Source organism: Dioscorea cayenensis, chromosome 8 (genome assembly GCF_009730915.1).
Source record: "Dioscorea cayenensis subsp. rotundata cultivar TDr96_F1 chromosome 8, TDr96_F1_v2_PseudoChromosome.rev07_lg8_w22 25.fasta, whole genome shotgun sequence".
In the NCBI taxonomy this organism is placed as follows: Eukaryota; Viridiplantae; Streptophyta; class Magnoliopsida; order Dioscoreales; family Dioscoreaceae; genus Dioscorea; species Dioscorea cayenensis.
The window spans coordinates 1,308,303-1,327,177 of record NC_052478.1 but is presented as its reverse complement, the minus strand read 5'-3'; the positions used below and the strand labels follow the sequence as shown (position 1 = coordinate 1,327,177).

The 18,875-nt window shown below is 34.6% G+C and overlaps 6 protein-coding genes across 7 annotated transcripts; 4 read left to right on the top strand and 2 right to left on the bottom strand.

Annotated features, from left to right (window-relative positions):
- The first annotated feature begins 702 nt into the window (after positions 1 to 702).
- Positions 703 to 2,571, top strand: LOC120266318 (sigma intracellular receptor 2-like). The gene is given in 3 exon segments (XM_039273938.1): positions 703 to 815; positions 817 to 1,050; positions 2,220 to 2,571. Coding segments are annotated over 3 exon segments (495 nt in total). The 5' UTR covers positions 703 to 725; the 3' UTR covers positions 2,391 to 2,571.
- A 93-nt stretch (positions 2,572 to 2,664) lies between these two features.
- Positions 2,665 to 3,411, top strand: LOC120266319. The gene is made up of 2 exons (XM_039273939.1): positions 2,665 to 3,003; positions 3,129 to 3,411. Exons 1-2 carry the CDS (start codon positions 2,683 to 2,685, stop codon positions 3,282 to 3,284), a joined length of 477 nt encoding a protein of 158 aa, XP_039129873.1. The 5' UTR covers positions 2,665 to 2,682; the 3' UTR covers positions 3,285 to 3,411.
- Positions 3,412 to 6,988: 3,577 nt separating this feature from the next.
- On the top strand, positions 6,989 to 8,647 carry LOC120266597 (septum-promoting GTP-binding protein 1-like). The gene is given in 7 exon segments (XM_039274238.1): positions 6,989 to 7,561; positions 7,676 to 7,802; positions 7,913 to 8,049; positions 8,140 to 8,223; positions 8,367 to 8,447; positions 8,449 to 8,484; positions 8,486 to 8,647. Coding segments are annotated over 7 exon segments (846 nt in total). The 5' UTR covers positions 6,989 to 7,228; the 3' UTR covers positions 8,534 to 8,647.
- Positions 8,648 to 9,359: 712 nt separating this feature from the next.
- Positions 9,360 to 11,317, top strand: LOC120266464 (60S ribosomal protein L44-like). The gene is made up of 4 exons (XM_039274093.1): positions 9,360 to 9,482; positions 10,645 to 10,824; positions 10,921 to 10,995; positions 11,085 to 11,317. Exons 1-4 carry the CDS (start codon positions 9,480 to 9,482, stop codon positions 11,142 to 11,144), a joined length of 318 nt encoding a protein of 105 aa, XP_039130027.1. The 5' UTR covers positions 9,360 to 9,479; the 3' UTR covers positions 11,145 to 11,317.
- Positions 11,318 to 11,572: 255 nt separating this feature from the next.
- Positions 11,573 to 14,774, bottom strand: LOC120267753 (beta-xylosidase/alpha-L-arabinofuranosidase 1-like). Its single transcript, XM_039275429.1, has 7 exons — positions 14,307 to 14,774; positions 13,877 to 14,182; positions 13,595 to 13,764; positions 13,391 to 13,491; positions 12,959 to 13,300; positions 12,435 to 12,845; positions 11,573 to 12,325 (listed from the first exon to the last, which is right to left on the bottom strand). The coding sequence occupies exons 1-7, from the start codon at positions 14,550 to 14,552 to the stop codon at positions 11,703 to 11,705; spliced, it is 2,199 nt and encodes a 732-aa protein (XP_039131363.1). The 5' UTR covers positions 14,553 to 14,774; the 3' UTR covers positions 11,573 to 11,702.
- Positions 14,775 to 15,153: 379 nt separating this feature from the next.
- LOC120266528 (F-box/FBD/LRR-repeat protein At1g51370-like) lies at positions 15,154 to 18,204 on the bottom strand. 2 transcript variants are annotated; one of them, XM_039274169.1, is made up of 4 exons: positions 18,081 to 18,204; positions 15,949 to 16,906; positions 15,631 to 15,795; positions 15,154 to 15,530 (listed from the first exon to the last, which is right to left on the bottom strand). In XM_039274169.1, the coding sequence occupies exons 2-4, from the start codon at positions 16,897 to 16,899 to the stop codon at positions 15,264 to 15,266; spliced, it is 1,383 nt and encodes a 460-aa protein (XP_039130103.1). In that variant the 5' UTR covers positions 16,900 to 16,906; positions 18,081 to 18,204; the 3' UTR covers positions 15,154 to 15,263. The 2 variants fall into 2 exon arrangements, with proteins under 2 accessions (XP_039130103.1, XP_039130104.1); XM_039274170.1 differs by having other exon boundaries at positions 15,154 to 15,527.
- Between the last annotated feature and the right edge of the window lie 671 nt (positions 18,205 to 18,875).

Here is an 18,875-nt window from a genome sequence, read left to right as displayed (position 1 = left end):
GTTGTGCATGCTCTTACCATTAAAATTGATCATACGCTATTATCTTGGTTTACTTCAGTTGTTAAGGGGTCTTAAGCGAAGTTGGATGCTCCTGCTGATTCCATTCGTCGTAGTCTGTTTCCTGATGGATCCCGGGTGGAGGAAATTGGTGGAGTTATGCCTTCGGAGAAGTCAGGAGGTGTTGTGCCTTCTGAGGTTACTTTGGCCCAATCCATGGGTTAGTTTCTAGTTTGGTTCCGGCACGGTGTGGCGCCCTTTGTCAGTGTGTTGTTCTTTTTTTCTTTTTGTTGGTTGTCTATTTGTGTTGTGCTACTTCTTGTGGTTTGTGCGGGTCCTTTAGGTTATTTTGTGCCTTGATTTGTTTGTGTTGCTAAGGCATGTGGGTCTTTGTACTTGTTACTTTTCTTAATTGAAGTGATTTATTCATCTTTTCAAAAAAAAAAAATGAATTACGGTTATGAAAACGTACAAACAGAAATATTGTGGAAACTGAAAGATAAACCAAAAAAAAAAAGTCCAATGTAAAAAAAAATATGTGCATATATATATATATATATATATATATAATTCATAAGATTATAAAAATTAGGTAAAAACCCTCTCATCTTATTGAATGTGGTGGAACATGTTAGCGTACAATGCTCCAAAGGACATAGTACTACGACTTTTGGCGTTAAAAAAAGACTGGATTTCAAGGCGTGGGTTTTCAACCTCACATTCAAGCAATGGGGGTGCTCTCATGGCTGGTGAGCGGCGTGGTGGTGCTCTTCTCGGCGGTGCTGGCCGTGGCGGTGCCGCTCATTGACGCGCAGACGTGCTTTCTCCTCGTCGCTGTACCCGGCCCAGCTCGTGGAGCTCAAAAGCTGGTACGCTGAGCAGTATGGTGACTATTTGATGAAGGAGAAGCCGGGCTTCTTTCTTGGCCTCGTATGGGTTGAGATTCTCTTGCTCTGGCCCCTCTCCATCGCCAATGTCTATGGAATCCTCTCAGGCAAGCGCTGGGCTGCAACCACATCGCTCATGACTGGCGTCTCCGCTGGGACCTCCATGGTACGCATTGCTTCGCCCTTTTTTACTCTTTTTCTCAATAAGACTCGCTATTTTTTTTCCATGATTTTTTTCTATTTGTGTAGGATTTTTTTATTCTTGGTTTGTATTTCTCTTGTGAATGAATTGGTTGTTGATGATCGGTTTCCATTTTTGCTTCTTTCGGAGCTTGACAATGTAAAATTTTTCATAAAAAAAGTATTCTTCTCTTCAAAATCAGGAAACACAAAATGCTGGTTTGATATTGATACTTAGATGTGTTAATATGTGTGGTTGTGTCAATGTTGAAGGGAATTTTGGTTTATGTGAATGCGCCAGGGATATCTGCTAACAATTAATGTTCTTTGATCTAATCCCTGAACAGTTTTCATTTTTTTAATTTTCTTTTGATCTCTGTTTCATGATATTGAGCTCTACGATTGTTTCCCTGCATATGACATTGGTCAAAATCTTGTAATATGAATTAAATTCCAGAACTTGCTGCATCTAATATAACTCAGATACATAGAAAAGGGAACTATTGGTAAAAATTTGGATAATTTCTGGAAGCTTTAGTGTTTGAGCTTTTAGATTATAATCTCAGTGCTATAAGTTTATAATTGTTTATTGTTGAAGTGGCTTTAGCTTGAAATAAGTTCGCCATTTAATTGAACTATTGTTGGGATCAGTACAGGCAGTATCCTTGTTGCTCCCTTGAGCTGGAGTAGTAGTTCTTTTACTTTGAATTCTCTGTGATAGCCTCAAGGGATGTTAAAAAGATTAAGGATTTCATGCTATCACTAAGATTTGTTACAAGTTCTGTTAAAATGCACACCTTCAATTGGCTTTAATTTGATGAAGCCCCCACCTTCATGAATAGATTTTTGCCAAATTATTTGAGGATTTCACTTCAAGGATTCCCGGTTGATGGAACCAATTTTTATGTGATTATTTGCATGAAATCTCTCAAATGTTAATAGTTATTTTTTGCAATTAGATGAAGTTATGAATGGTTGGTATTACTGATGTCAATCATGCACTAAGCTAAATCAGTCTGTGGAGTGTGCTGTGATAGCGCAAACATTTAATCTAAAGCTATGAGCCTATGACTTGAAGTATATCACTTTCTATCCTTGTTTTAATTTCATTTCATAATCCAATTTTTTGATCATTTAAATAACTTCATGGTCCAGGCTGCACTGATGGGGGAGCTAATAGGTTCTGGTAGAGCTTCAAACAAGCTGCTGCAAATGTATTTCCCATTTGTGTTCTTTGCCATCTTTGCCGTTATTCGAGGATTAATGCCCTTATTTGAGGATGATGCTGCTCCTGAAGACTCAAATAATTCGAAGAAGAGAGATTAACTACCCTGGAAGGTGTCTTCATTGTTGTACTTTAATTTTATCCTGCCATTAACCTTAAGTTTCGATCCAAAACTTTATTGATGAGTAAGCTTTGGTCTTGTATGATTTGCAGCAACTGTTTGGTGTTTTGTTTGAATGCCTTGTAGACTTATGGTCAATATGAATAAATTTCTTCGTATAACCGTGTGGAATAAAAACCTGTGGCTTGAAATGGTCCAAGTAGTCAACTTCCTGCAAAGTTATGCCATTTGTGATTTATTAAGAACAGGGAGGAGACTTCAGTTTGTAGTCAATGGGTGTCATTTCTGGGCTGGTAGGCTTCGTTGTGGTGGCCTTCTCGCTGGTGATGGTGGTGTTGGTGCCGCTGTTCGAGGCGCAGGCATGCTTACCCTGGCTATACCCGCCGCTGCTGGTGGATCTGAACCACTATTACTCAGAGCAGTATGATGACTACTTGACAATCAAGAGGCCAGGCTTCTTTGTCGGCCTCGCCTGGCTGGAGCTCCTCTTCCTCTGGCCTCTTTCCATCACCAACTTGTACGGCATCCTCGCTCGCAAGCCCTGGGTCAACACCACAACTCTTATGGCTGGAGTCTCTTCACTCACTGCCATGGTATGCAGTGATTTCCTTTCTGTGTTGCAGACTTTGAATACAATTATACTAAAAATGTTTTGTCAGAATTGTTGTTTGATTTGTTGGTTATTTAGTACATTGTTGTTGTTGTTGTTGTTGTTCAGGGGGCAGTGATGGGGGAAGTGTTGAATAACTACACTGAAATTGAAGCTTTACTGTTATTGCTGGAAAGGTACATCCCTTACATTGTTTTCTCCTTCTTTGCTATCTTGTATAGCTTCCTCCCATCAATCTCAAGATGGTGGGGTGTTCCATTATGAGCTAGTTTCTTTAATCTTTGCAACAAGTTGTTCTTTTCGGTTGCAGAATCAGACATTGACTTTGAACTATGTGGTGGTTATTATGTTCATGCAACAACATTTTGTTTTAATTAATTTTTTTAATCAATTTTGATGTGTGTGATTTTTGGGGTTAATTTTAACAATTGGATAGAGCGGATGGTACGACATTAGAGTGTTAAAAGAGAGTAAGGGTTTGAATCCTTTCTTTGATATTATTATTCATGTATGGTATATTTTAGGTTAAATACTGTTTATCAATATTATTTATGAATTTGGGAATGGATCCTGTATGGGAGAAATAGTGGTTTCATTGTTTTAAGATTGAAAGCAGAAAGTATGTAAATCACAGTAATTTGTGCACTTCTGTAGTTTGCATGCCCTTTTTGATAATCTCTTAAATAGGGTGTTTGTCTTAAAAAAAAATAAAATAAAAATAAAAATTCTTGGGTCAGTTGTTTTGGTTACTGGTACATGTAAATTAGTTTGATATGGATATTAGAGTTTGTTTTCTAGTTAATCACCATCAATTAGAGTAATCAAAATTTGACCAAAGTTGATTAAAAATCCAAACACATCTTTTGTGGGTATTTGTCGTAATAAGGAAAAGGTGCTTTGGTTTTAGAGTCTTCATTGTTTGGTGCCATCAATGCTTTATATAAAGTTCACAGTGTCCTTTTTAATCACAATCCCAAATGCATCCAAGTCTCCAAGATGTGGTTTGGTTTAGTGTAATGTTTGCAATACTTGCTTTGTTTATCATATGAATTAGAATATGTTTTCATTCTCAAAATTTCATTTTTTCTTTTTTTCTTTTTTTAAATACACCACCTTAGAGACAGTGAAATAGTTTTCTTTTGTATATGGATTATTAAGTAAATTGGATTTAAAAACATAATCCAAACATAACTACACTTGGAATTAAACTTACTGATTTCTACTAAATAGATAAGAAAATATCAAAAGCCTAAAGCCTTGGAGAGATTGATCTTTGGACAGCTCAACCATTTATAAAAAAAAATAAAAAATCCAAAATGATGAATCAATTTGGAAGCAACCCAAGAACAACTTCCACATGCAAGCACAAAAATCCAAAATCTAATTACATAGGCAAGAGCTTCCCACCTTGATAATAGCAATTAATTATTGTTTAAGTTTATATAATAAAGCTTATGTTTAACTTAAGTGCTTATAGTTATCTGATTAGTTTGAAACAAAGTGATGATAGAGGTGTTAAATATTTTTCTCTACTTTAAGAGAAAAGTATGTGCACAATAATACACTCATGTTAAGTTTTGTGGAAATCCCACTTAAAAAGCCTAACAAGAATTATGATGCTTTTGTGTAAGAGAAAACAACTTTTCTTTTATTTCTTTTTTCTTTTCTTTTAAAAAAATATACATAAAAGCTAAAGAAGTTCTCACTTTTGCTTTTTTGATTAAGTGAAGGAAGGTATGCTAAAAAGAAAAAGATCTAACAGTCAAGAGTATTCAATTTGATTAAAACAACTTAATAAAACTTAATTATGAATTATATATTCCCGGTCGGTTGCTTAAATGATGATACATTATCCTTTAACTGTTGTTTATTAATAGGGAATGGTTGGAATAAATTAAAATTAATGTGTTGCACCTATGCAAATATTTTACCATGTTCATGCTGCATTAGTTAATTATAGGAATTGTGTTTATTTATAATTCTCAACTAACTTTTAGGTGTCCTAAATATCTTTACCTATGTGCTTGTCCCACGTTTGCTTTATTGATGCCTTAATAACCCTTATACTTCTTAATACTTAATTACTTATTTAGTGGGAGTTAATTTAGTATGCCATGTATCCACCTACAATTGGTTAATTTATCACTAATAACCAAATCTTATATTAATTAAAATTTAAAAATTAAATCAAACAAAAAAATTAATTAAATAATAGTTTAGCTTCCTTCCAAATGAAGGGTTACAGGGGACCATCTCAGCCACCCACCACTTAGTAAACAAAGATTATATTCTCAACCCTATACCCTAAGTTAGGTTAGGGGTTTATTAGTAAAGAATATTTCATTTTTATTTTATCCAAATTTATTAGTAAAATACAACTAAATGTGAGTAGTTATTTTCATGGTTGCATGTTTTTTTAATTATATTGTAATATTTTATTTTTCATAAAAAAATTTTCTAAATATAGTGATTATTAGTTGAATAAGTACATATCAATTGAGTAAAAAAAATGAATTATAATTGTTCTTGTTGACAAGACTCTCTTTCTTAATTAAGTTCCCCACTAAATCCTTAACCTTGTTAATTGTTTGGCCCTTGCTAATGATGAAACCCACCTTGTAACAAGTGTCCTAATTAGGCAAATGTCACAATTAAAGACTTGTGAGTGATAGTGATATTGTGTCTACTAGTGCAAATCATCAAAGCATTCTACCAAGTACCACTAGCTATGATTATATACATAATATTCCCCTCAAATAAACATTTTAATAATTTTACTTACCTCCTTTGAAGCTAAAGCCAAATTAACTATCTAAACTTAATCCCATTCAATAAAGTTTGGTGTCTTTTTTTTAAGTAATAACCTATAATAAATGATTAATATATATATATATATATATATATATTAATCTTGTTCACCATATATTTGATCAACTTTGCAATGCAGCATAGGATTTATATCCCACTTACAACAATCATTTTTTAAGTTTCACTGGTATATTTGGTGTATTTACTGTATTTTTTTTTAATTTAATCTCAATTCATCTCTAGTAGGATAGGGGCATACTCTTTAGTTTTGTATTGATTTATTATTTTTTACTCAGTTTTGATTGTTAATGAAGTAGTGATTTAGCCATATGGTTCACTACACTAAGAAGACGGTGCTTTTTATTTTATTTTAATTTTTTTTAACAAATCCTTAACAAAATCATCCTATATAATAATATTAATAAAAATCCTCACTTTATGATAAAATTGGATAAAAATAGAAGATGCAGGTAAAACGATTAAAAAATTATCATATATATATATATATCAAAAGATAATAAAAAAATTTATATTGACCCTATCAAATTGATAACCCTAGTAATTATCTCCTAGTCAGCATCCCCTATTTCACTTTAACTACTTTAAGTCAATGGTGGATTAAGCGGCATATTTTTGTATTTTATTTTATTTTATTTTTTGATAAAATTGACATGTGACAAAACAAAGAATAATCAAGTACAGAGATGCACCAGTTATGATGGCTTGAATGATCTTCTGAGAATAATTCCCCAGTCATGTAACCCTGGAGGGGAGAACGAGAGGTAATCCTCACATAGAACTCCCACATGGGACCCTAAATATGAACTGTAAGCTGAGAGATTCGAATTTCTATTATTTACCCTAATCATTTTTTAGCATTTCATCGGCACTTATATTTTATTTATTATTTTTTAAAGATAAAAACAATGGTTGATCCAATTTTTCTATAATAAATGAATAAATAAATATATTTTTTTTATGAATTAAATTATATATATATATAATATCTCTTCCATTCCAACAACCAAATATACCATCTTGTAAGTTAGTTAAAAATAAGTTTAAACTCAAAGAGCACACAGTAAACCAAAGAAGAAGAAGAAGAAGAAGAAGAAGAAGAAGAAAGCCGGCAATTTAGACTTAAAAAACAGGTCAACCATCCCTCTCTCTCTCTCTCTCTCCACACGCAGTCTTTTTCCATACCACCCGGTCGTTCATTGTTACCATACACATAAATAATAATCAAAAACAAAACACTTCAATTTAATTCTCTTTTTTATCTCAGTCTACACCAACAACAAGAAAAAAATAGCATTCCATTCTCTCCTCTTCCTCCTCCTCTGCTTTCCCCTGTTCATGGCCTTGCCTCAAGGCCTTCAAAAATAACTATCTTGTCCAACATGACTCTTGTCTGGCGCCACCACCGGACCACCATCGTCCGGCTTGACATTGACTGGTCTTTTGTTCTCCGGTTTGGTGTTCTCCGCCGGTTCTTTCGCTTTCTCTGGGATCAATTACTCTCTTGCTCTTCACCTTCCCTTTGTGGTGCTCGGCTTCGCTACCATCGTCTCAAACTAAAGTCTTGCTTTCATGAGCCTCAGGTTGATGATGTCTCGGAGGCGGCCACTTTGGTCACCCCAGCCTCATCTCACTTTTCCGGTGATCTTTCCGACGTCTTGGCTCTCAAGGTTAGCCTTCTTGGTGATTGCCACATTGGAAAGACCAGCTTCATGGTATATTTATTTTTATGTATCTCTCTTTATATATATTTTTTTATTATGTTTATATACTTGTTTCTTATATATATATATATATATATATATATATATATATGTTTTTGGTTGTAGAATAAGTATGTTGGGGAGATGAATCAGGATGAACAGAAGGGGTTGCAGATGAATGGATTGAATTTGATGGATAAGACTATGGTGGTTAGAGGAGCTCGTATTGTTTTTAGTATTTGGGATGTTGGAGGTTTGTGTTTGTATTTTTTTGTGTTTTGTGATTAAGTTGTTGTTGTTGTTTTTTTTTTTTCTTGTGTGTGATTTTATTTTTTATTTTTGTATGGATTTATGTTTGTTTAGGTGATCAAAGATGTGTTGATCATGTCCCTATAGCTTGTAAAGATGCAGTGGCTATTCTTATCATGTTTGATCTTACTACAAGGTCTACTCTTAATAACTCTATTAATTGGTATTTAAGAGCAAGAAAATGGAACAAGGTATTGAAATTGAAGTGAAATTCATTTGCTTTTTTTTATTGAATGGATTTCTGATGAAGTTTTCTGTGGAACTTGTGCTTCTTTGTGTAGACAGCAATTCCTGTTCTAATTGGGACAAAGTTTGATGACTTTGTTCAGCTTCCACCTGAAATGCAATGGACAATAGTAAATGAGGTAATTTAAAGTTCCTTGAAGTTTCCTTGATTTGAAATTGAGTACTTAGTCAAAAGTATTCTCTTTGTATTCTTCATATGGGAATCATTCTTTGTTCCAATAATTTAATGAAAGTAAAGCAAATTGACTTATTGTTTATGCAGGCAAGAGCAAGTGCAAAGGCCATGAATGCAACACTGTTCTTCTCAAGTGCAACACATAATATAAATGTAAACAAGATATTCAAAGTTCATCACAGCCAAGCTCTTCAATCTGCCATGGAAATGTGGAGAGAAATCTTACAATTGGAGAGCCAATTATAGATTTTTAAGCTCTGTTCTGTTTTTTTGGCAAATGAGAGAGTGAGAGAGAGTTTGAGTTTGTACATAGAGATCACTAAGGACATATTTCATATATATATATATATATATATGTATGTCAAAAATCCAGCTTTCTCAGAAATTTACTTAATTCTGCTGCTTCTGTTTTTGTTATTTACTTATCCATGTCTAAATCATACTAACAAAGATAACTAATAAAATCATGTTTCTTTTTAATGTCTTTATTAAAGTAACATCAGGTGGTTATCACTCATTAACATTTGGAAGCATCAACAGAAATCTTAAGTTAAAAGCAAAGAGAGTAAAGGAAAAAGATAAAGAAGAAGTTGACACTAAAAAGAAGTGGTGGTGGTGATTTGACAGTGAAGGATGAACGTAAGATGAAGAGAATTTAATCAAATTATGAAGCCATGAACACACTAAATTAATGGTGATAATTAATGCTAATAATTATATTAATCAGAAATTATTTGCCATGATTTATTGGTGAAAGGTGAAGAAAACTTTTTATTATGAACAATAATCATAAATTATTAAAACAAGGCTCTAATTTGTAGAAAAATACTTCACATTTGGATTAACAGCAACTGTTAAAGAGGAATGTGTCAAACTAGGAGGATAAGTTAGAAAAGAAAATATTATTTAGGGACTATTTGTTACTTTCCCATAATAAGAGGCACATGGGCCAGCTCTGCCCAATGCTTAGTTAGTATTTTGGGCCTTTAGATTGAGGCCTTGGCCCAAAAGGATGCTGAAATTAGGGCTAGAGTTTGGACGGCTAAGATCAACTCTCGCATTCCAGTGGCACAACTGTAATTTCATCGCTCTAGATTTCGAAACCCTAATACTCGATATATAAGAACCTTGGCCTTGAGTTGTTCCCAATTGTTCATCGCGGCGGGGATTGAGAGAAAGAGCCAATCCAATCTCGCAGCCATGGTGAGTTGATGCTCTCTTCGCTTGATTCCCTTTTTGGTATTATCTGTTTTCGATCCCTAATTCTGATTTGATTCGCATGTAGTTCGAGTTATTGAAGTGATTGGAACTTTGTTTTGTGAGTTTTTTTTATGGATTTAGATTGATGGTTTGTTGTCTAGGTTTACAGCATTGAAATTGGTTCTTGTTGTGTTCCTGAGGGATCTATCATAGGATTAGGTTGAAAGATATGATTGCCTTGCTGGATTGATTGAAGTGCTGTAATTTTTTTTTAAGTTTTGATACTTCAGCATATATGTATTTAATTGGATAATTTTTCGTTTGAAAAATCTTATCTTTTTCATTCGAATAGGTTTTGAAGATTTAATTCATTTTTGTTTTGGGATCATTCTGATCTTTGTAGAACAAATGTGTGAATTTTTTCCTTGGTAATGGTTTTAAGGACATGAGTTTAGGGTTACTATATTTAGATATTGGAGCTGTTATGTTGTGTGGAAAACAACTAATGTCTATATGATCACTAATGTGTGTGAAGAAAGAATTGATTCGAGCATTGATTTTATAGGTTAGGAGTTAACAACTATGTCCTGTTGCTTCCTGAATGGATGCTATTACAGAAAGTAACTAGCTTTGAATGTTTTCATTTTCTTTTAGTGAGTTGTGGAATGCAGTATATGAACCATGGACATGGAGAAATCTGCTTTTATGCCATTGTTATCAATGATATTGAATTCTGAAACTTAAATAGGTTTGGTAATTAAGGAATGTAGTTTCTTTGGTCTTTCAGAACACATAATTTGCCCCTCTGGTGTATTTCATAATGTATTTCATAAAATATTTAATCATTAATAAAATTTAATTACCATTATGCATATGAGGTCATGCGCCTGACTGGTGGCTTTACTGCAACTGAATAACATTAATTTTTAGGTTTGTAAATGTATAAAGTGGATTAGGTGCCCTGCCAGATAATTTGAGAACTTGGAATTCTGAGGTTGTGCACTCTGTATTGAACATTAAGTTGTTTTATAGTCTGTGTAAGTTAGAAGAGGTGCTGATAATGCCTTTGTAAGAAGCGCAGGAAAGTTCACGAGTTTTAGGTTTCTACATGGCAAATTCATTAGTTTTATTTACTTTATCATCTGATAGCATTTCTGGGGCCCAGGTGAATGTTCCAAAAACAAAGAAGACTTACTGCAAGAACAAGGAGTGCAAGAAGCACACCTTGCACAAGGTTACCCAGTACAAGAAGGGTAAAGATAGCCTTTCTGTCCAAGGAAAGCGTCGGTATGACCGAAAGCAGTCCGGTTATGGTGGACAGACAAAGCCTGTTTTCCACAAGAAGGTGGAGTTAAACCATTGCTAGCTTCTCAAATTAATTAATATTGTTTAATGTTGTTGCCGTTTCTCACATGCAATCTGCCTCATGTGTTTTAATCAGGCTAAAACCACCAAGAAAATTGTGTTGAAACTGCAATGCCAAAGTTGCAAGCATGTATCACAGCACCCAATCAAGGTGAGTCAGTAATGATATTCTCTGTAACCAGTTATTCATTTATTCAAATACCCCATCCCTTATGTAATGTGGACATCTTATTCATGCAGAGATGCAAACATTTTGAGATTGGTGGAGACAAGAAGGGAAAGGGCACGTCTCTCTTTTAGATTGCTCATTTATCTTTTCTTATTGCTGCAGCCACTGCCTGTTGGAACTTGGTAATGGAAATGAGTCCAATGAACTTATGTAGCTTAATCTTTGATTTCAAAGAAACTTGAATCTGTTGAACTAAAATTTCAATTTTGAAATGTTATGTTTGTCTTTCTTGGTGTTATCTTAATTAATCTCCTAGTTAGGATTTCTATCCGCAAGAGAAATTTTTATCCAGAGTTTGGCTTTACTTCTCTGGCAATGCTTTTATCCATATTATTGGTAAATGTCACAGTTAAAAATGTGTGCTCTTGAGAAATTTCTCTCTGATTTTTGGTTTGTTAGCAGGAGAGTTTATTTAATGTTGAATGTTATCATTGTGTAATTTATTAATTTATAATGTATTGATGGAAGATAAGGTAAAAGAGAGAAGGAATGCTAAAACTTTCGCTAAAATTAAAAACTCTAAGGTTCCAAATGCTTATGAAATACTAATACAACCTTGCTATCAACTAAACAATCAATCAAAGAAAACAAAATGAATGACTAAATCTAAACAATGAGAACTAATCAAACTAGCTAATGTTCACTGGAAGAGGGACAGAGGCAGTGGTATTACCATTTCCAATCACAATGGTGTACTGCCCTGCAGCTATAATCTGGTAAGCACTCTTGTCAACCAGTGTCAACCCATCACAAGCATTTACCGATATAGGAACAGCCTGGGATGCACCAGCTTTCAAGAAGACCTTCTGGAATGCAATGACCTTCTTAATCGCTGCTCCGGCGATATTTTGCGGCGGCTTCGCATAGACAATGATGACATTAGATCCATCAGTCTTTCCAGTGTTTGTCACTTGAACAACAAGTCCAATGGCCTGGCTACAATCAGTGTCATCAATGTTCACTGCTGGGCAAGAAGGAGCTGGTCCACTATTAGGCTTGTAATCCACTGGCAAACATTTCTGAAAAGGTCCAAGCTTTATATTTGTGGCAGTTGAATTCTGAGCCAAACTAACGTTGTATGTGAATTGTGTGTAGCTGAGACCAAACCCAAATGGATAAACTACAGGACCATCATAGAACTTGTAAGTCCTGCCAGGATAACCCAACTCATCAACAGGCCTGAATTTCATTGAAGTCATAGGCAACATCTCAGTGTACCCATTCTGATACCATGTAATAGGAAGCTTTCCACCTAATTATTAATAACACACAAAACAAAGGAGAAAGAAAAAAAAAAAATTCATCAAATGAAAGTAGAATGCAATTACGTAAATAAATCTTAACTATCAAATATATCATACTTGGATTATATCGGCCATAGATCACGTCGGCGATTGCCTGACCACCTTCTTCCCCTGGATAACCAGCCCAAAGAATAGAATTAATCTTTGTATTATTCTGTGCAAATGTAATATCTAAGCCTCCACCAGAGAAAAGAACCAAGACCACAGGTCCTTTAGAAGCTCCTGAAACTTCATTAATGAAAGTAATTTGATCCAGAGGGAGGTTTAAATCCCATCTATCTAGAGACTCAGCCTCAATACCAAGATCAATTCCAGCAAGAATAACAGTAGCATCAGTGGTGCTTGCTAGTTGCTTAGCATGATCTTTAGCAGCTTGGTTATGACACCAAACATCACATCCTAACTCAATGTCCACATGTGCATCCATAGAAAGAGCTTGAAGTGGTGTAATATAATGACATGGTACACCTGTAAATAATAAACAAATTAACACATGAATTTCTCTAATCACACAACATAAAATTAATAGCAATATTATTATTATACTTTGAAAATCATATATGAAACATATGTATATTTACCTGCATAGTTTCCTATCATGACTGCACTAGCATTAGCATGAGGGCCAACAACAGCAATGTGTTTTTGTGTGTTGTTGTTGAAAGGCAAAGCGTTGTTATCATTCTTGAGCAAGACAATGCCTTGCCTTGCTGCATCGGCGGCGACATCGGTGTTTGTTTTACTGCAAATAACATCTTTTCCGAGGTTTTGATACTCCGGTGAGCCGTCGAAGAATCCGAGTCTCATTAGCACTGTGTATAAATTGTTCAATGCATTATCAATTTCAACCTCTTTCACTTTGCCTGTCCTCACTGCCTCCACTGTAAAATTAGTGTAATAAGGACCACAATCCAGATCCAAACCTAAAGCAAAAGACTCCAAAAATTAGTATCAATCTTAATTAATATGAGAAATTATATCTTATAAATGTATATAAATATATTCTTAATTACCAGCTTTCATTACTCGCATGACAGAGTTTATTGGAGTATCATAAAGCCATTTTTGTTCATCGTGCATAACCCCAACAGAATCACAGTCAGAGACAATGTATCTAAAATAAATTATAAATATTATAGTTATATATATAGCAAGATATATATAATTTAATTCAATAAAGTGCAATTAATTAATTAATTAATTAATTAATTACTCACCCATGAAGATTCCATTCACCTCTAATGGTTTGAGACAAGAGTCTAGGATCAGCACAAGAAGGAATACCATTAACTTGATTATAAGAACACATAACACTACTCACATCTCCTTGCTTAACACACGCTTCAAAAGGATAATTAAAACTCTCCACCATATCTTGCTCAGCCACCTTCATCATTAAAATCCATTAAATCATGCATATATATGATCACAAGAACTTAAAACCAATTATTTAAAAAAATAATAATAATAAGTAAATAAATAAAGTAGAATAGATTTACCTTGGAATCAAAAGTATAGCGAGTTTCTCCAAACCAGTTATCAACATCATAAGCTCCAAAATGTTTACAACATACAGAGACCTTCAACGGTTTTTCATTCAAATCCGGTGGATCTTTTTGGCCTTGCACATCTTGCATGCCTCTAACAAAGTTAACAGCATAACGAGCAACCACAAACGGATCCTCTCCTGGTGTTTCTAAGATCCTTCCCCATCTTGGGTCTCTTGCAAGATTAATATTAGGAGCCCAAAATGTTAACTGACTATGTCCTAGATTATACATAGCTCTTCCTTCAGTGGAGATAACCTTCAAAACAGTATACAAAAAACTTTTAACTCAAAACTCAATATATATATATATATATACTCTTAAAAGTAAATTAATAATATTAGTATGCAAGCATGCATGCATGCATGCATATATGCATCACCTGTCCAATGATGTTCCACAAAGTCTCATTGAAGGAAGCAGCAGACAAGACAGGAGTAGGAAAGCTTGTTGCACCAGGTACAACAGAATCAAAGTGTGTTGCATGGCTTGGGGAGTTGGCAGGGCCGTTGCCAATGGATGAGATGCCATGCAGTGCCTCTGACCACCACTTGTATTCTGGAAGACCAATTCTTGGAGCTCCCTTGGCATAATCTCCCAGTTGAAGAACCTTCTCTGGTAGTGTCATCCTTCCTATTAAGTCTTTGACTCTTGAAGAGAATGGTAGGCTTGTGTTACAGTAACTGAAGGCTTTAACATCAAGGTGGAGAGAATCAAACCTAGCAGGATCACAAACATAGCTGTATTTTTTGTCTATAGGACCAACAACGCTTGGTGGTGCAGGTGCAGGTGCAGGTGCTGATGAAGTTGATGTTAAGAGGAGAGTGAAAGAGAGAAAGGAGGAGATGAGAATGAGAGTAGAGGAAGCCATGATGCACAATGCAGAGAGATACCAAAGTGGTCTATATTATATATATATATATATATAGATACAGATGGGAATAATCTTTTTATTCGTTTGTTATCGTTAGGAATGATTAGGGAAGTTAATATTTAGGATATTTTTCTGTTTCTAAGTTTAGTAATTCTACTTTCGTTGATACAGTTTAGATAGTTTAGATGCATAACTATCTATGATAATACTGAATCTTAAGATTATCTTGTTGTTTTTATTTTATTTTGTCATCCATAGAAATTATCAGTATACTGAGAAGAAGAAAGAAAGTTAAAGTAAAATTCTCGGATGCATTTTCAGCTAGATACTAGCTCGCACAACATCTTCTGTTCCTAACTGTAAAAATAAACATTGAACATCAATTACAATGACAAGAATTACACCTAAATCTGTTTGATTTGACACAAATGAGATATTGTTTTCTGTTTTTTCTCAATGTACGGATCAAGTTGTTTTTCTGTTACTGTTAACCAAGGATTGTGCACGACTTTTGATCCATTCCACAGTCCTTTCCTTAACGACTCCTTCCTTTGAAACAGTGATGATCTTCTCTAACACCTCTGCATTCTTGACCAGAAACTTCACCAGATCAAGCTTGTTAACGCCCACAAGGTTCCTCAGCTTCACAGTCTTCAGTTTGTGCAGTAGGCATTTTGGTATTGTTGTCTTGACATTCTTCAATGGTACATCACTATATCCTGTAAATGTCTGCTATTTTGACAAGGGAGTAAAAAAGGTCAAAATATATATATATATATATATAACAGTCAATTTGAATTTCAATTTAGAGAGGATTGAAATAAATAAGTACCATGTCAATGCCTACAGAAAGGGTTTCAACTGTGGGGCAGCACTTGAGCAAGGAACTTAGCACTTTGATGTAGCTCTTGTGAGACCAGAATGCGACATCTAAATGCTTCACAGTACGTAAGTTGCAAGAGAAGCTTCCCAACAAGTCTATTGCAGTAGAAAGGTACTGGAGAGATTCCAATTAAGATCAAGAGAGCAAGAATTATTAGAGGTAATATTTCATGAAGCATTTTCAACATGTGGAAGTAAAGGAACAATATATAGTGTTATGGCTTGGTTAAAAGTTAAGCTCTGTGGACAAGGAGAGCAGGAAACATACCTCAGTGCACCTGGCAGATAAAGTGAGGGTTCTAACATTATCAAGTTCCTTGAGAATCCTAATGGCTCTGTTGGAAAGTTCTTTGTCCCTTTTTACGAAATATAGCGATCCATGGAGATCAATGTCCGCTTTGGTTAAGGTGCACACGTGCTCAAGAGACAATTTGCGAACCAAAGAACAGTGGTACCGGAATGTCTTGAGCTTCGGAGCTGAGATGTTGACCTCACAGGAAGAAAAGGTCTGACAGTTAAGTAGAGACAAATTCTGCAGTTCACTAGAACAAATATTCAGGATCTTCATGCCGTACATTGAGCAGTTGTTCAAGGTCAAATTCTCCAGTTTTGGGCAACTTGATATAAGCTCCCAAACAACATTATCATCTCGAAAAGACATAGACTCAAGATGCAAAGTTTGAAGGTTAATCAGAGTAACAGATGTTGGGAGTTTGAGAACATTGCCTGACAAGTCCAGCTTCAAAAGCCTCAATGATTCACAAGTGAAGAGCAGATCAGGTAACTTATCCAATGCTATTTTAGGAATACAGAGTTCAAGCTCCTGGACAAAATGTCTTACTGCAAAGCTGATCCAAAAACGAGCATAGGGTAGTTTACTCCTGTATGCATATAATTGGAGATGAAACCGCTGTATGTCTAGTCCGTCATGAGTAATGATAGCTTGGTTAACAAATTTGGTGAATGCTGAATTCCTCCCCTTAAATTTGGGAAACTGACCAAAATCAAACTCTAAGTTGGTCACTGAGGTCCAAGTATGTTTCCATCTTGTTGATAAGAGGCTGGTCTTCATAGCATCAGCCGTAGGAAGCTTCGACAGTATGTAACTACGTAGTTCATCAGGTAACTTGCTAATCCTATCTTCGTCATTCTGCTCATCACTATCAGTTTTTGCTTTCTTCCTTCTCCTTAATGCGGATTGCTGTTCCTTTCTCTTCATTGTTATCCTGCTTTCAACAATTATACAAACATGGTGACAAGAATTCACATCAAGTTCAATATCAGTGTACATTATTAAAATTCATGAACTGACAGTAGAACAAAAATTATTGCATTCACGTATATTCAACAAAAACTTGTTTTCTTTTATAAACTTTACATCTTTTTCTTTCCTACACACCAAAATTGATGAGCTGTAATAGAACGATAACAAAGATAAGCATCAAAATCATCATTCAGGCCATTCTTATATATGTTGGAAGCGATGGTGGACTCACACTCACAAAACAAAACTTAGGAAGAGGGACAATATTTACAAAGAGGAATATTTCACATAATTTTTTTGTCAAATTTCTCTCTTCCAAAATAAAGAAGTACAAGACTATATTTATAGATCTAGACTCATAATTAAAAGACCACTTCATGTCAGGAATACAAAGAGACAGAAAACACAAAATAAGTTTCATCTAAAACTAGTCCCCCCACAGCTTTAAATTGGCTTTTAAACCATTGGATTTGGTTCAAAATTGATCGACCCTTCAAATTCTCATCCAAGGTCAATTAATGTACCTCCAGAATTCAAGAAGCCAAGCCAAGTTTATACTTCCAACATCTTATAATTATATTCAAATAATATTCAAGAAATATTCAGGTTTTATGAACACTTCTTTCTTCTTGGTTTTCCCTTTCTCCTATCCACGATAATTGATGATCTAACAGTATACCAAGGAGATACATTCAAGGAAATCTATTTACATACGAACCAGCATCGAGATACATTCAAGGAAATCTATTTACATATGCACCAGCATCGATGACCTAATCGCATGAACAACAAGAACAAACATCGAAAGCATAAATCACTTTAGCCATGTTTGGATTCAAATACGTTCAATAAAACTAACATTTTTTTTTAAAAAAAATCATTTATTCTTTTCAATTCATTTCATCCATTATCCTTCGATCCAACAGCAACGGTCGTTCTTCCAAACCCTAGATCATCAAAACCTAAAACCACAAACACCATGGAAACAAACACCCACGGTCGATTGAAATCTTGAATCTAAAATGAACTTTCTCAAGAAACACATAAATCATCCGAAAAAAAAGGATTGCATGGCCAAATCAACCATCAAAACACAAAGCATACGTGAAAAAACCATGCAAGATAGAACACCATACCTCTACACGATGCCCGGTGAGATTGAGGGTTTGGGAGTGACGAGCGTTAGGGCATGGCCATGACTGCGGGGGCTCTGGCTTCTAGGGTTTATCTCGGGTTTGTTGCGCGGAAGTGGAAGGCTTTGGTGGTATTCACGAAATCAACGAGGAGCGTTTCCATTTTTGTCAAGCAACGTGGCCTACAACCCTTGTTGGTCTCCCTTATTCTTCTCCTTTACCTGTGCGCATCGTGCGCCTTTAGCTATCCACCGTTCGTTTTCACTCATCTTTTGTGCTTGGAGATTCGTGTACTTTTGGAAATTTTTTTTTATTTTTATGCGTATATGGCTGAAAAATTCGAAATTTACTGTATTTTTTTTATAAAAAAAGATAGTCTCATTATTTTTTTTTTTAATTCGTGAGTAATACATTTTGTGTGGTTTTATCCACTATTGTTTTTTAAATTGTAGATTGTATATGTATATAAATATATTAATAAAGTGGATAAATTATATATTAAGCTGAAACAGAAAAAAAACAGTACAATAAACTTACGACATAATACTATAAAGAACAAAAAAAACAAGAGAAAAACTAACTTGTAACTACAAATCCACCAATAGTGCAAATACAAAAAGCAAGACATAATACGACAACAACAACAAAACGATACCAAAAATTAAGCAAACGACAAAAAGTCACAAAGTTGAGGTTTTTTATATCTGAATAATCTCCTCCAATTTGCCCATTTGATTAATTTTGCAAATATAGAAAAAAAAAACTATATTTAAGAGAAGAAAGGAAAAAACATATTTT